At 35.3% G+C, this 17197-nt stretch overlaps 1 protein-coding gene and 2 pseudogenes across 1 annotated transcript; 1 reads left to right on the forward strand and 2 right to left on the reverse strand.

The window, feature by feature from the left end:
• Positions 1-510: 510 nt before the first annotated feature.
• Positions 511-10377, forward strand: LOC145595718 (pleiotropic drug resistance protein 1-like). Its single transcript, XM_081652136.1, has 22 exons — positions 511-1376; positions 3276-3396; positions 3546-3634; positions 3941-4025; positions 4138-4297; positions 4390-4466; positions 4626-4679; positions 4782-4872; positions 5012-5313; positions 5453-5734; positions 5883-6360; positions 6466-6708; positions 6966-7079; positions 7181-7299; positions 7410-7742; positions 7997-8287; positions 8375-8458; positions 8557-8690; positions 8765-8992; positions 9274-9445; positions 9550-9804; positions 9910-10377. The coding sequence occupies exons 1-22, from the start codon at positions 1039-1041 to the stop codon at positions 10183-10185; spliced, it is 4326 nt and encodes a 1441-aa protein (XP_081508262.1). The 5' UTR covers positions 511-1038; the 3' UTR covers positions 10186-10377.
• Positions 10378-10958: 581 nt separating this feature from the next.
• On the reverse strand, positions 10959-11940 carry LOC145595719 (xyloglucan endotransglucosylase protein 7 pseudogene; annotated as a pseudogene).
• A 3253-nt stretch (positions 11941-15193) lies between these two features.
• On the reverse strand, positions 15194-16246 carry LOC145595720 (putative xyloglucan endotransglucosylase/hydrolase protein 23 pseudogene; annotated as a pseudogene).
• Positions 16247-17197: the final 951 nt, after the last annotated feature.

The raw sequence follows: 17197 nt of genomic DNA on the forward strand, positions 1-17197 counted from the left end.
TTTACTCAACTGAAATTATTTTTACTGAATTGAAATTAATTATATTGAACTGAAATTATTTTTAATGAATATTACTGATATTTATTGAATTGAAATTATTTTTACTGAATATTAAAAGTATTTTTTTAAGGTGAAGTGAACATATTTAAGGGTTATTTTGTCAGTATTATAGAGGTTACTCAGTCAATGTTAGAGGAGTTACTCAATTAACATTGCAAGGGTTACTCTATTCTTTTATTAGGGACTACACAGTGTGGGCGACCGCAAACACACTAATTAGAAAAATAATCTCAATGCAGCAAATTCAACTTTTTTTGAACTTGATGAGCCAGCTAAATGAGCTAACTAAACTAGCAAACGGTGAAACGGCGGTCATTGGGTCAGCTTCCACATTTCCAGCTTACTATTCTTTTTCTTGCAACTTAGGAATTTCTCTTTTTTTGCTTTCTCTTTCTTCTTTTTTTTTTTTTTTTTTTTTTTTTTTGTTAAATAAAAAATAATATTATTGAATTTCAAATGTCAAACAATTGGAAAATTCCATGGTCTTCAAACCATTTATTCTAATCACTTGAGGCATGAAAACTACATAGTATCATCCAACTGTATATAGATTCATCATTCATAGAGTTGATTAAAATCTCAGCAACCCAGAATATGTCAAAAGTCAAATTTGGCCATCTTATTATAAATATTATATTATCCCCTTTCATTTTATTATTACATCATAGTTTTTTATTTTAATTTTCCTCCAAAAAAATAATCTTTCCTGAAATCTTCAACTCACTTACTCACATTGGTATAAAAAGTCTCTATTTTGTAGAAAAATACACACAAAATCAGCTCAAAACTAGCCTTTTGTGTATATTAACTGGGCAACATTTTCTGGGGGTGTCCCAAATTTTTCTGGGTATTAATTATTTCTACAAAAAATCAAATCTTTTTATCTGGGTTTTGTTCAGATTGCCAAAAAAATTAGTCCCATTAAAAACATTTCGACTTTTATATTTTTCCCTCCATTTTTTTTGGAAGTAAGAAAAAATGGAGGCAACAAGTGCAGCAGAGTTATACAGAGTAGCAAGTGCAAGAATAGGGAGAAATTCATCAGCAGTTTGGAGAAATAGTGGAAGAGAAGTATTTTCGACATCGACTCGAGATGAAGATGATGAAGAAGCATTAAAATGGGCTGCAATTGAGAGATTACCAACTTATAATCGAGTTAGGAAAGGTATTTTGACTGATATTTCTGGTCCTGCAAGAGAAATTGATGTTAATAGACTTGGTTTTGATGAAAAAAGAGAGCTCTTAGAAAGGCTTGTTAAAACTGCTGAAGAAGATAATGAGAACTTCTTGCTTAGGCTCAGACAACGTATTGATAGGTATGTGTGGTTTATTGATCTCTCGTCTCTGTATTTCTTTTCGGGTGTCCTTGTGTGCGTGTTACTTTCTTTCTCGGATTTTATGTTGAGGTCTCATGAACAAGTTTACGTGTTAGTGAAAGTATTGTCGCACATTTCATGTTACTAACATTACATTTTACTGTGCGCGGGTTATTTTCTTTTCTGAATTTTATGTTGAGGTGTCATGAACAAGTTACGTGTCAGTGAAAGTATTGTCGCACATTTCATGTTACTAACATTTCATATTACTAATTGTATCATTGTGACACTTGAATTTTTGCATTATACAAAGTCTGTTGAGTAATGTCTATTTTGGGGTGACAAAAGTTTTGAATATGGCTATAAAAGTTGATTTTGGTTTTTTTAATAACAATTTTTGGACTAATGAAGATTTTGCGTATCATGGTAAATAATTTTTTAATATCATGCAGATTTCGATGTATCCTTGATTGTTGATTCTCTCAATGATATTCATCTACCTTGATACTCTATCTTACAATTCCACATCATCTTAGCTTTGCAATCTTTTATTGGTTGCCTAATTTGCTGTATTCATGTATATTACACGCATTGTAGCAATATAATGGATCACATAGTAAAAGAAAATGAAAAAAATGAAATTCATAAACGTGACATGTCAATTTAAAGGAGGGTAAAAAGGCAAATGATGTTTACCATATTCGATCATAGCATCATACGAATAATAACTAAATTAGTGAACATTCACATTTTTTGTCCAATGTAAGAACTTAAAATAGTTTAGGTTAGTGAGAATATCGTATTCTGATTGAGAGGTTAAGCATTTTATATTAATGTGATTGTTGGGCCTTGCAAATAAATTGTGTATCACTCAAGTAATTAAGTTGATTCAATTCATCGTTAACGACCCCATCTTTGGCTTATTGTAAGAATATAATGAATGATTGTCATAAACCAATTGAAATTGTCTGATGGGTCAATTCATAAAAGATTTTAAAATAATGTGACAAGATCAGATGTGACATTAAATTGACTTTTCGGTATTTTTATGCTTAGTGTTCTTTCCTTGCGTTGGTTAAGAATCCAAGAATAATTGACTACACTACCAGTAAATTAAGAGTTGCAACTGAGGAAAAAAGGCATGGGCCTTGGTATATATGGTTCAGTACTCCAGTATAACCCGACCTGATCCGAACCAAAACAGATAAATCATGTACTGCCTAGTGAGCCTAGGCTGCAAGCTTGATTGGGTCTAGGGTCTTTGAGATAGGCATGGCATTACATGGGCTAGCAACCTATGCTGGCCCATTGGCATAAATAGCACTCCATGATCGTTTTATTTAACCGGTTGCATCATATGCATGCTACAACTAAGGTTATTAATTTGACTTATTAACTCATTTAGAGCTCTCTCAAATGAGCACACGAGTTAGAAATATTAGCCTTGGGCGCCATTGCATTTTATTTTGAACTCTTCTCTTTTATGGTCAATACTATGTACTTCATCACCCTTGTATTTATTTGTAAAATTTCCTATTACATGTTGAATGTTAAGTTATACATAAATGTGTATCTTAAATACTTAATTTAAAGGACGACACCACTGACCTATAGACTTGGACCATAGGCATCACAATTAGACCCGACACAACCCAATGCGATTGACTAGACGACTATCAAGTCTCAGGCTTATGTGAATTTCTCTAGTGTACAAATTATATTATTGTTGCAATTTTGGTTTGTGTGTAACTATTACTTCAACAAGTAATAAATTGTAGTCCTTTTTGAGAAAGAATATCATAATGTTTTATGTTAAAAAGACTTTTTTTTAAAGTTCATGTTTAAGTTGACTTGTTTAGAGTTATTGCTAAGTATGAATCATACATTTTCTGTAATCAGAGTTGGAATTGAAATCCCCACAATTGAAGTAAGATATGAGAATTTGAATGTTGATGCACAAGTTTTAGTGGGAAGCAGAGGTTTGCCTTCTGTATTGAATTTCTTCACCAATACAATTGAGGTAACTAATTGTTTCTTGATCATTAATTAGGTTGAGATTTTTTCTTTCTTTTTTATATTTATAATTTTAATCTTCTGAATTTTTTTATTTTCTCTTTTAGTTGATTATGTAGTAATTTGTGTGCCATTTTTCATGGGAATGTCTTCCAGGGTTTCTTGAATCTTCTCCACATTCTACCAAACAGGAGAAAACCATTCACAATTCTTCATAATGTCAGTGGACATATTAAGCCTGGCAGGTAAAGATGATTTGCATGCTCATCTTAAGTTGAAAGTAGTTATAAATCGTTCGAATTTAATTTACTCCCATTGTCACTTGATAATAGGCCACATTTGATTGAGGGTCATTTTTGTAGAATTATAATGTGATACCAAATATACTTTCACTTTGATTGGAATTATGACATAGAGGCATCATTAAGGGTAATATGGGAAAGTCCTAAGGTTTAACTCATCATATTTAGGAATTTCCGTGTAATGGAACAACCTAAAGTATAAATGTGGCTTATTATTTAGGGACGATCTCATATCAAAATTCTTTGCAGGTTGACATTACTTCTAGGCCCTCCTGGCTCCGGAAAGACTACTTTGCTGCTAGCATTGGCTGGTAAACTTGCCAAAGATCTTAAGGTTAGACTTAGCAGTAATATTGTATATCCCACTAATGGCTTCTAGCTCTTAATTTTTATTTTCCTTCTCAAAATTTTTAGCTAAATTTGTCTGTAAATTCATGGAACTGTAGTTTTCGGGAAATGTCACCTATAACGGACACACAATGAACGAGTTTGTTCCACAAAGGAGTTCAGCATATATCAGTCAACATGATCTTCACATTGGAGAGATGACAGTCAGAGAAACTTTAGCCTTTTCAGCTAGAGTTCAAGGAGTTGGAACAAATTATGGTTAGTTATGACGCTAGCAATGATAATTTTTCATAACAGCTTGGTGGCAGCAGAACTAATAAGTAAAACTGGAATGTGTTTGATGTATACAGATATGCTGGTAGAATTGTCAAGAAGAGAAAAGGAAGCCAATATTAAGCCAGATGCTGATATTGATGTCTACATGAAGGTAAGAAGTTTAACATGGACCTCATTTTTACAAAAACATGGGAAAAGTTTCTTTTCTTTTGCTACAATCACCTTGTAAAAACTTGTTTAGCAACAAAAACACAGCAAACAGTTCTTATTAGGATTCTGCTTTCTTAAGTTGTGTTATTTTTATCATTAGGCAGCAGCTATTGAGGGGCAGGAGGCGAGTGTAGTCACTGAATACATTCTCAAGGTAATAGCTCAGTCTTAGCATTTTTCTAATACAGTGGTAATTTTCATTGAGTTGATCAAAAACATCAAAATCTGATCATTTGGGTTCTTTCTGCTTAAACAGATTTTGGGACTTGATATCTGTGCTGATACTATGGTGGGAAATGAAATGATAAGGGGTATTTCTGGTGGACAAAGAAAACGACTTACCACCGGTATGAGCAAAGACTATTCAGCATTCACCACTAATTATTGATTGTCTCCTACTCTCCTTGATGATCTGTGATTTTGTCATTGTTTTTTTTGTCTTCTGCTACATATGAGTAAGTTGGCTTTTATAATTTGATGATACAGGAGAAATGCTGGTTGGGCCAGCAAAAGCACTTTTCATGGATGAAATATCGACTGGTTTGGATAGTTCTACAACATATCAGATTGTCAATTCAATCAGGCAATCTATCCATATTCTGAAAGGAACCGCTCTCATTTCGCTCCTCCAGCCTGCTCCTGAGACATATGACCTCTTTGATGATATAATACTTGTTGCTGATGGACAAATTGTGTATCAAGGTCCTCGAGAATATGTTCTAGAGTTCTTTGAATTCATGGGCTTCAAGTGTCCTCAGAGAAAGGGAGTTGCTGACTTTTTACAAGAAGTAATATAATTCTTCCTGTGACATGATTTAAGCATTGGATTTATTTATACCATTTAAAACTGCTTTTTACTAAACACTTTTGTTAGTTAAAGAGAAGAAGGCCTTATTCTGATTCAGGGATCTTTTTCATTTTCAACAGGTTACATCAAGGAAAGATCAAGAGCAATATTGGTGTCGTGAGACTGAACCATATACCTTTGTGACTGTTAAGGAGTTTGCAGAAGCTTTTCAATCATTCCATGTTGGCAGAAAACTTGCCAGTGAGCTTTCCGTTCCATTCGACAAGTCAAAAAGCCATCCTGCAGCCTTAACAACAGAGACATTTGGCCTTGGTAAAAGTGAATTGTTTAAAGCATGCATGTCTAGAGAAGCTTTGTTGATGAAGAGAAACAAATTTGTGTACATCTTTAAGGCCTTTCAAGTAAGTAACTACACAACAGAATGACATATGATATCTAGCTACACTTTTACTTTTGTTTGGAAGTTCCACTTCTATTTCAGTTTGCTTCACAAGTTTTCATTTGCATGATTTATTAACTTAGCTGATTAAGTGATCCTTGTCTTTACAGCTCGTTCTGACGGCACTAATCACCGCAACATTGTTCTTGAGGTCTCATATGCATAGAAGAAATGTTCAAGATGGAATGATTTTCATGGGTGCACTCTTCTTTGCTCAAATTCAAATCCTTTTCAATGGGTTTGCTGAGATGGCATTAGCGATTGTGAAGCTCCCAGTCTTCTATAAACAAAGAGACTTGCGATTTTATCCTGCTTGGGCATATGCCATACCCTCATGGGTTCTCAAAATACCAATAGCTATTATAGAAACAGCCATTTGGATAGTAATAACTTACTATGTCATTGGCTATGACTCCAATGTGGGAAGGTGTTTTAAACAGTATCTCATCCTCTTAGGTGTTCACCAGATGGCTTCGGCGCTGTTTAGATTTAATGCAGGAGTTGGAAGAAACATGATTTTGGCTAACACATTTGGCACTGGTGCTCTGGTTACTCTTATTGTGTTGGGTGGATTCATTATATCTCGAAGTATGTTTTTTTTATGGGTTTATAAATTATTTATGTTTAGTTGGTGATTATATCATGAGGCTGAAAACTGAACATTCAATTATTCTGTGTTTTTTTTTATCTTAGAAAATGTAAAGAAATGGTGGATATGGGGCTACTGGATATCTCCACTGATGTACGGGCAGAATGCACTTAACGTAAATGAATTCCTAGGCCATAGTTGGAGCGATTCATCTTTAGGAATACAGGTCTTGAGGTCTCGTGGGGTGTATACCCATGCATATTGGTATTGGATTGGACTTGCAGCACTTGTAGGATACGTGTTGCTGTTGAATCTGTTCTATACATGGACTTTAACATATTTGAATCGTAAGTTCTTTCGTCTCTTTATCTTTCAGGCTTTGTATTTTCACTTGAAAACACTTATCTGAACTTTCTTCGTAGTGAACTTATTGGCGCTAGTTTGAACTTGTGTGAACTTAAGTTAGCTGATGAACTTGGATTGTGCTTATTTATATATAATATCCTGTAATCCTATTGTTTTTTAAGCTAAAAGAACAGAACCAATTTCACAAGATACATGTGATTGTGAATTATATGTGATAAATATGATTTCTTGACTGCAGCTCTTGGGAAACCTCAAGCTATGTTATCTGAAGAGGATTTGGTAGAAAAACAAGCTAATTTAACTGGTCGAGCTATTGAGCTGTCTTCCAGCAAAAGGAGATCCTCACGTTCACGTTAGTCCAATACCTTAATATAATTTATTATTTATAGAATTATGTATGTATCTGATTTTATTGACTCTAACTCAATCTTTTTATGTTTTTCTATTATACAGAAAGGAGAGTAGAGATTCAAGAACAAGCTAATGAAAACTCAAAAAGAGGGATGGTTTTGCCTTTTGAACCTCTTTCTGTTACCTTCGATGAAATCAGATATTCAGTAGACATGCCTCCTGTAATCTTTCTCACTTTTACAACATTATGAGAATGTTTCCCTCACTTATATTGTGATTTTGATCTTCCCCGTCTAATTGTTGACAAATACATGTATATTGATCTTTTCAGGAAATGAAAGCACAAGGTGTCATTGAGGATAAACTAGAACTCCTAAAGGGCGTGAGTGGTGCTTTTAGACCAGGAGTGTTGACAGCACTTATGGGTGTTAGTGGTGCTGGAAAGACCACCCTTATGGATGTGCTAGCGGGGAGGAAAACTGGTGGATATATTGAAGGAGATGTCAGGATATCAGGGTACCTAAAGAAGCAAGAAACCTTTGCCCGAGTCTCTGGATACTGTGAGCAGGCTGATATTCACTCTCCTCATCTCACACTTCATGAGTCCTTGATATTTTCTGCCTGGCTTCGGTTGTCCTCTGAAGTAGATGCATCAAAAAGAGAGGTAACTTTTATTTATCATATGGAAAATCTAAGGCCTTGTTCCCTTCACATGACTTTTACAAAACTGAAAATATTTGTACCTATTAAAACTGATTGTTTCGAAATATAATTATTTTAAAGCTGAAAAGAATGGAACTTAACATAGAAAAATATATGTGGATATATTCTGAGGTTAGATTAAGGATTCTTATGTATATGAATAATGATAATAATGTTAGTGAAATATAAATGCCTGAAGATGAAAGTATTTTGCAGATGTTTGTAGAGGAGGTCATGGAACTTGTAGAGCTAGACACTCTAAGGAATGCACTTGTAGGACTTCCAGGAGTAGACGGTCTCTCAACTGAGCAGAGAAAGAGGCTTACGATTGCAGTAGAGCTTGTTGCCAACCCATCTATAATCTTCATGGATGAGCCAACTTCGGGGCTTGATGCTAGAGCTGCTGCCATTGTAATGAGGACTGTCAGAAATACAGTTAATACAGGACGAACAGTGGTTTGCACAATCCATCAGCCTAGCATTGACATATTTGATGCTTTTGATGAGGTTTGATCCTAAAAGAACTGAAAACTTTTATTCCATTATAGTATAAGAAACCAAGGAGACTCAAAATTTTCTATTAAATTTTTGCAGTTGCTACTGCTCAAGCGAGGTGGACAGCAGATATATTTTGGTCAATTAGGCCGCCATGGTGTCCAACTTATCAAATACTTTGAGGTAAGGGAATTAAAAACTTGTCTCTAATTGCAAAATAGTATGGCACAAGGGACTTTTCTGCTTATATTGATCTAACGAGTCATATTTGTTGCATAAAGGCGATCAATGGTGTTCAAAAGATCAAAGAGGGCTATAATCCAGCAACTTGGATGTTGGAGGTAACATCAATGGCTCAAGAAACTGCACTTGGTGTTGACTTTGCTCAAATATACAAGAATTCCGATATTTATAGGTAACATATCTGAATAGCACAATTTTGATTATGTTATAATTTTCAATCTGCTAAAAATGTTACTTGTATTTCAGGAGAAGCAAGGCATTGATAACAGAACTTAGTGTACCAGCTCCAGGATCAAAGGACTTGTACTTCCCTACTCAATACTCGCAATCGTTCATATCCCAGTTTATGGCTTGTTTGTGGAAACTACATTGTTCATATTGGCGAAACACCATGTACACCGCAATGAGGCTCCTTTTTGCATCATTTGTGGGAGTTATGTTTGGATCCATTTTTTGGAAGATCGGGAGTAACAGGTACTTAATTGATGATTCTTTTGTCCCTAGATAATAAGCCACAATTCTATTTTAGATCAACCAAAAACAATAGTCCTCGTACTAAATAAAATTAACTTAAAACTTTCCAATGTTACACATACTCTCTTGATATGTGCTTAACAATCCGAAAGAAAGATTGTCTTGTCCTCGATTTTTTCCATTTCTGTACTCGTATACTGGCTAATTCAGTAGGGAGCATTTTCAGTACATACAAGTATAAGTTACTGCTTTGCTATAGCTAATACTTGCTAATATTACAGGGAAACTCAACAAAGCCTTTTCAATGCAATGGGTTCTATGTATACCGCCGTTCTTTTTCTTGGTATTCAGAATTCCTCAGGAGTTCAGCCAGTTGTGTTCGTTGAAAGGACAGTTTTTTACCGAGAAAGAGCAGCAGGAATGTATGCTGCTTTGCCTTATGCCTTTGCACAGGTACAACTAGAACTTCTGTTTCTTTATTCTTGGTTTGTGATTAGTACCTACTAAACTAATGATACTAAACCTCTGCTAATCATGTTTCGAAACTGGTAATACAGGTTATCATTGAGCTTCCATACACATTCTGCCAAACAATCTTCTATGGTGTGATAGTATATGCTATGATGGGATTCGAGTGGACTGTAGCCAAGTTCTTTTGGTACATTTTCTTCATGTTCTTCACCTTGCTTTACTTCACATACTACGGCATGATGTGTGTTGGTCTGACCCCTAATGCAAGCGTGTCTGCTATCATTTCCTCTGCCTTCTACGGAGTTTGGAATCTTTTCTCTGGTTTTCTTATACCAAGACCTGTAAGTTCACTTTAATACATACATTATGTCAGCGATTATTATCAAATCAAGTCCATTTTATATCATACTTTTGTAATATCTTACAAAAATTTTCCTTTCCTATAGAGAATGCCGGTATGGTGGAGATGGTATTATTGGGGATGCCCCATAGCGTGGAGCTTGTATGGACTGTTGGTCTCACAATTTGGTGACTATGACGGTATAGGTGACCGCCTCCAAGACGTTCCTGGAAATCCTACAGTGAAGGAATTTTTGCACAGCTATTTTGGTTATAAGCGCGACTTTTTGGGACCTGTTGCTGGTGTAATCCTAGGGATCAATGTTCTGTTTGCTGTGGTTTATGCATATTCTCTTAAGGCCTTCAACTTCCAGAGAAGATAACACTATTTTTCGAGGCTGCTTACATACAGTGTAATTGTATCATAAGTAGAATTGTTCATATATAATTTGGCTTGCTTTTACATACTAGAATATAGATTAATTGTAGTTAAGGCTTAAGATCAGTAACTGTGTACAAGCTTTTGTTAAATATTATTAGATTTATGCAACCAAAGAAATAGGCCATTAATATCACTAGGCTCACTAGCAGTAATCAATATTTTCGTATGTGCGGTTACAAATTTATTAACTCTGTTTCTCGTTATGTGTAACAATGAAATGTTTTTTATGTCTTGCGCAACTAGAGCAACTAATAAGAATCAAATGTCTCAATATCACAATGTGAAGCTCCCACCCTAACTACGCAAATTTTCATGTGGTTAACCGCACTGTGTGATCGGGGCTAGTTATCTAGGAGTTAGTCAAGGTAACCTGATCGGTCAAGGGTTACTCTCACTGTCTCACACATAAAACGCGTTAACCGACTGAGTTGCCATAGAATAAATAAGTAACTTTCGCCACACGGTGGGGCCAACCATACAGAAAAACACCATACATAATCCTGATACACTCCGTAACAAATTATCCTCGATTTAGCAAAAATTCTTGGTATAATTAATTACCCTCGATTTAGTAAAATTCTTGGTATAATTAATTACCCTCGATTTAGTAAAATTCTTGGTATATTTGCTTCTGGAATCCTGTAACTAGTGGGTTTAATACTTCAATTTTTTCCAAACGAATAATCTTTACCATTCACATGACAAACTTCACAATTTCCAAAAATATTCATATTTAATATTTCCAAATCACTGATTTCAGTACAATACAATACATTGATTAAAAGAATAAATGAATTAATTAACTATCACTAAAAAACATTTGATCACTAAAATATTTCTAAGATGTAGCAGTGCATTCAGCAGGAAGACCTTCAGGAAACCTTGGAAGATCAGCACAATAATTATAAACCATGTAATTCTTTTGGGCCCACCTCATTCTTTCCAAACTTGCTGAATCCAACTCTTGGGTCAACCACTCTGACCCGGATTTGGGTACTGAACCCGACCCGCATGAAGATGATCCGGAAGCCCAAACACAAGCATCAGCTTTAAAGTTTCTATATGAAGCAGTAAATGGGGCTTGGGCCCAATCGGTCTTGACCCGCCCACCTTGAGTGGCCCAATCTTCAGCATTCCACAAACTAGAGTAAATCCTCATTGGTTGATTCTTAGGGAATGGGATTCCCTTTGATTCCATATTCTTGTGTTCTCTAATTGGAGTTCCATCAACTAGGAATACTATTCTTTGGGGATTCCAAAGAATTGAGTAAGTGTGGAAATCTTTAGTGGGGTCGAACCATAAGTGGAACTGTTTTTCGCGGTTACCTTTTCCTTGTGCAAACACATTAGTATGAAGAGTGTAAGGCTGTCCACTAACATTACCTAAAAACTCGAAATCTATCTCGTCATGGGTAGGCCCCATCGACGATAGATAGTAAGCCGTAACAGTACCAGCAGAGTTACCAGGTACGAGTTTTAACTGCATATCGATTTTACCAAATAGGTACTCGTTTTTAGATTGAAAACCCGAACCCGAGGATTTGTCTAGGGAGAGGGTGAGGTCGTCCCCGTTGCCAAGGACCTTACCTCGACCATCTCCCCAAGTAATGGTAAACTCATTGTTAAAGTTGGCCTTAGAAGAGGCAATAAAAGTGGCTAAGAAAAGTGTAATGTAAAGAAGCTTTGAGAATGCCATATTTTTTTTGTGACAATGTTTTTTTTAGTGGGGTAAATTGTTTATGATATTTGAAATGAGGATGATGAAATTTAGTTGAAGAAGTGGGAGTTATATATAGGGGTGTATAATTGATAGGAAAGTTGTGAAGAAGTGAGTAGATTTGGTAAGTGAAGAATGAGCTGTAGGATTAGGTGAGTGTAGTAATGGCTAGCAAGCTGGATTTTGGTACATCAGTCAAGCACTCAAACAGCTTGCAAACAGCTTTTAATTTAATTAATTGTTAACGCGGATCTAAGGATTTCAAATTAAAAAATAAGTACAGTACTTCGTAATTTGGTACCTTAATTTATGTTAAAGTCTATGAAATTAATTGTTTTACAAAAAGAGTATGGGTATATATTATAAGAGGTGTTAATTCGGATCATCAGTTGAGTTTACGTGGAGAAGTCGTATAATAATGATTTTGAGTCATATTGAAATATCATGCCTATGTAGATTAGATTTTAAACAATAATGATTTTGAGACAAATTGAACAATTCACATGTATTTTGATCTTATAATAGTTTATACGAGTATTATTTTAATCTAAGCTCTTTAACGTTAACCACTAAAGTCAAAATGTAACCATAGAAAAGCGACAAAAGAATTAGTAGCATTTTGTATTAAATATCATTTGATAGGGTAATATTAATACTTCCACTTCTGTTTTTTACATGAATCATAAAATTTTTTTATTCCTTGCTTCATATAATTTATTATCTTACATTTATTAATATTTGAAGTGCATTATCAAGAACAGGATAAAAGTATTTCAACTCAAAATACATAGGGTGAACATAATAGTCATGTATCAAGTCATGCATGAGGCTTAATGGGTATTGAGTATTGTTATAAATGCTTTTGTTCTCTTCGATTGGAATGTGAGGGTCAATTTCTAATTTGTTAAAAATTGTTATTAATAATTTGATACAATAGTTTTAACCATGTTAAACAGATAAAGGGTCTCTTTTTAATGGTAACGAGGATATTGATCAAACATCGCCCTCATTGTAAGTGACTTGGCTCGCTAATTAAAGGCTAATCAACCCTTTTTAACTTTTTAAGGACTAATAGATCTATAATACGGGATACAAAATTATCTACTGAGTTAAGTATCGGTTGGTGTATAATAATCTTGTGGGATTGTAAAGTGATTAAAATAGTAAATGATGATATTTTGATGAGTTCTTATCCTCTTAAATTAATCAATAAAAATCTAATTATAGAAAATTAAAAAGGGAAATCTGAGATGGAGTGGAAAGTGTGGTGTGGCAGCTTAGTAGATTGTTAGCTGGGAAAAGTGCAAAAGCATAACGAGTGCATACTAAACTGTTAGCAGGATTTTGGGGCACTAGGAACCTAGGAAAAAAGACCACTGCATGAATCTAACAGCTTGCAAACTGCAAAGTATCCATCAACAAAAAGTTTTATACCCTTCTAACATTTCCATAATTTTGGGCCACCAATATTTTGAGGCTATGTGTGGCTGGTCTATGTTATTTTAATTTGGTAAGTAAAATTTTGATCGGACCTCAACTCTTATGGTTTGTTTGATCTAATGTGTGTAGGCCAGACAGTTGAGAATTAAGAAGAAGTAAGGGAATCCTTAACTCCTAGCATCATCATTTGATAGGATTCGAACCTCTGACGATTTTAAGATAAGAAAAAAAAATACCAAATGAGCTAATACTTTGTGAATATGTGTAACTATATGTCTGGCTGGTCTACTTGCACATGCTTATAATATTCATTTTGAATGTATGTAGATGTTTCAGTTCTAAAAATTGGGTCGAGTATATTTAGACGGGTTGGATCTAATTTGGGTTTAAATCATGTTAAGTGATTATGCCCATGCAATTTAAAATTTAAATTGGTCACTTTTGGGTTAGGTTGAGTTTAGTTAGATCGGATCAATTTTTGACACTTCTAATTGCATGTACTGTGACGACAATTTAAAATTCAAAGTCTTCTCGCAAAGTACAAAAATATTTGTGACCAATGGAAGGTTTTTGTAACAACAATTTTCATTTCTCCTAAAGTATAGCCTTACGCATAGTAGATCAAGTGGGCGGAGTTTATGCCAGTCTCCATGCATGGTGACATTATCAAATCGTTTCACGGGCTTTGCGTCCAAGATTGTATAAACCAAAGTCACGATCTTTAAGTGTCATCCTTTTTCAACTCTAATTATTGTCTTTTATAAAACTCCGCAACATAAATCTCATCTAGACAATGATATGGTATGAAAGTATCATACGCTATACTATACCAAGCTTTGCTTGGTGGGGAACTTGCCCAAATTCACAAATTCGAGCTAACCGACTATGTTTGCTTGGGAGTAGGAGATTTCCTTTTCTCCCCATCTATTTTCAAGCGTTGACCTGTGCAATCAAAATGTAGGGATTTATAGGTACTACGTAGCGGAAATAACATGAATCATATTCATACAGTACCTAATCCAAGGATCTAATGCATAACACATAAAGAAAAAAAAATTGTACCTTTGAAGCGTGATTCCACGTGCGATCGAGCAAGAACAAAGGGAGATAAAGAACCTCAAGCGTGATTCCTCTACTTGGTCCACGGGCACAGATTAAGACCTCCACTAATGCTAGTTAGTTGCAATTGAAACCTTCAATTGACCTTCTATGGAGAAGAGCGACATACTAACCAAGAACCACCACACACGCCACCAAGGGGTGGCCGGCCGTGAGTCCAAAAGGGGGGAGGAGTGAGAGCCGTGAATGTGAGAGAGGATTAGGGTTTTGGGATTGGTTGCCTTGATGTCAAAATTCACAGTGTGTGAATTATGACTACTCTCTGCAAACCCTAGGCATGGATCTTATTTATAGATCTCATCTCTAAATAAGAGCCCATGTCAAAAGCCCAAAACCTAATTCCAATCTAACTATGCTAGCCCAATCCAATTCATGATTAGTTAATTGCTCATGAGGCCCATTAATGGGCCTCTTACTTGCTTAACCCAATACCCTTGTGTGTGACCAATATAGGATCCATTCTAAAGGGCTTTGGACTATTTGACTAGCCTAAAGATCATCTCTCATAGTCTAGCAACAGAGGATGACGCCCCAATAGAATGAACTTATTATCTCCATAATAGTGATCCTTGATATATCTAGTAATTGCACTTATCGAATACATAACTCCTTCACAAAAGACTCTACCTTAAACTGTTCTCAAATATTGAACAAATAGAACTAAGATATCACAATATGAGAATAACATTTGTATATTTTACTAATAAGAATTTGATTTACACCACATAGATTATACATTAATCAACTACAAAGAATAAAGAATTTAATCCAATATTTGGTTTTTTGGGGTGACTAACTAAATGTGTTTAAGATGTAGCAGTGCATTCAGCAGGAAGACCTTCAGGAAACCTTTGAACATCAGCACAATAATTGTAAACCATGTAGTTTTTCTGGGCCCACCTCATTCTTTCCAAACTAGCTGAATCCAACTCTTGGGTCAACCACTCTGACCCGGATTTGGGTACTGAGCCCGACCCGCATGAAGAAGACCCGGAAGCCCAAACACAAGCATCAGCTTTAAAGTTTCTATATGAAGCTGTAAATGGGGCTTGGGCCCAATCGGTCTTGACCCGCCCACCTTGAGTGGCCCAATCTTCAGCATTCCACAAACTAGAGTAAATTCTCATTGGTTGATTCTTAGGGAATGGGATTCCCTTTGATTCCATATTCTTGTGTTCTCTAATTGGAGTTCCATCAACTAGGAACACTATTCTTTGGGGATTCCAAAGAATTGAGTAAGTGTGGAAATCTTTAGTAGGGTCGAATCATAAGTGGAACTGTTTTTCACGATTACCTTTCCCTTGTGCAAACACATTGGTATGGAGAGTGTAAGGTTCGCCACTAACATTACCTAAAAACTCGAAATCTATCTCGTCGTGGGTAGGCCCCATCGACGATAGATAGTAAGCCGTGACAGTACCAGCAGAATTACCAGGGACGAGTTTTAACTGCATGTCAATCTTACCAAACAAATACTCGTTGGTAGATTGAAAACCCGAACCAGAGGCTTTATCGAGGGAGAGGGTTAGATCATCCCCATTATTTAAGATCTTAGCTCGACCATCGCCCCATGTAATGGCAAAGTCGTTGTTGAAATTGGCTTTAGAAGTGGCAATGAGAGTAGCTAGAAGAAAAAAGGCTAAGACAATTGAGTGTGATAATGCCATACTATATTATGTTTTTTGTTGTGTATATTTTGTTATGTTTTTGTTTGTGTTGGTTGATGAATTTGAATGAAGAATAAAGGGGTTTTATAGTAGTAGAAGCTTATACATGTTACATGTAAAATTAGGAAGGTTCTTATGAAATGCATACATACAAAAAAAAGTGTTAAGATAGTGAGCTGGAAAAAAGCGTAAAGGAGTGAGTTGGTGAAAGGCTGGATTTAGAAAATGATGTGAGTCCAAAAAAGGCCAAATCTAGCAATATTATTATAAAGAAAATAAATTGGGTAACGCGGATTTGGGTATCTTATAAAATAAGTCAGATCACAAGCAATAATTCGTACACCGCCATGTTTTTAGTAGAATGTTTGTGGTAGATACATGTCTTAAGGAGTAAGAATTACATTTAAAAAGAATGATATAGGAACATCATTATGGATTCGCATATGCAATTACTGATACAATACTGGGGTAGCAAGTGGATGGCTATAACAAGTGTTTGGGTTAACGTTGTGCGTTTAAGTGTTCTGAGCATGGAGTATTAGATTAGGCTTTGATTTAGTGGTAAAGGTTTGACTTTGTAACTTAGTCGTAGTAGAATCAAATTATACTGGAGGTAATGTCGATTCCTCCTAGCTTTGATATTTGGGGGAAGGATCTCTTATTCTTCTCCTTCATTTTTAAGTGTCTAACTCGTAAATATTGAACCGAAAAACCGTAAAGTTTGAGCTCTACTCAATGCATTACTCTCCTTAACTTAAAAATATACTATACTTCCTTTTCATTATATACTCATTACTCTTTCTGTTTAAAATAAAAGAGTTTAAATGTATTAAATATTTTGGAACGGAGTAGGGCATGTTCTCATTGACTGAACTCAGCTGAACTGAACTGAACTGAATTGAAATGAATATTTTATAAGAGAAGGAAATTAGGAGCTTAACTGAACTGAACTGAACTGAACCGAGCTGAACTGAACTGAATTGAGTTGAACTGAACTGAACTCAGCTGAG

The sequence above is a fragment of the Chenopodium album genome, chromosome 19 (genome assembly GCF_948465745.1).
Source record: "Chenopodium album chromosome 19, dcCheAlbu1.1, whole genome shotgun sequence".
NCBI classification, from domain to species: domain Eukaryota; kingdom Viridiplantae; phylum Streptophyta; class Magnoliopsida; order Caryophyllales; family Amaranthaceae; genus Chenopodium; species Chenopodium album.

Excerpts from the sequence above, each read along its gene's own strand:
- LOC145595718 (XM_081652136.1), top strand. The coding sequence starts at position 1,039 with ATGGAGGCAACAAGTGCAGCAGAGTTATACAGAGTAGCAAGTGCAAGA. Across the intron at positions 3,635-3,940 it reads GGACATATTAAGCCTGGCAG|GTTGACATTACTTCTAGGCC; the intron begins GTAAAGATGATT and ends AATTCTTTGCAG. Across the intron at positions 7,300-7,409 it reads ATTCAGTAGACATGCCTCCT|GAAATGAAAGCACAAGGTGT; the intron begins GTAATCTTTCTC and ends TGATCTTTTCAG.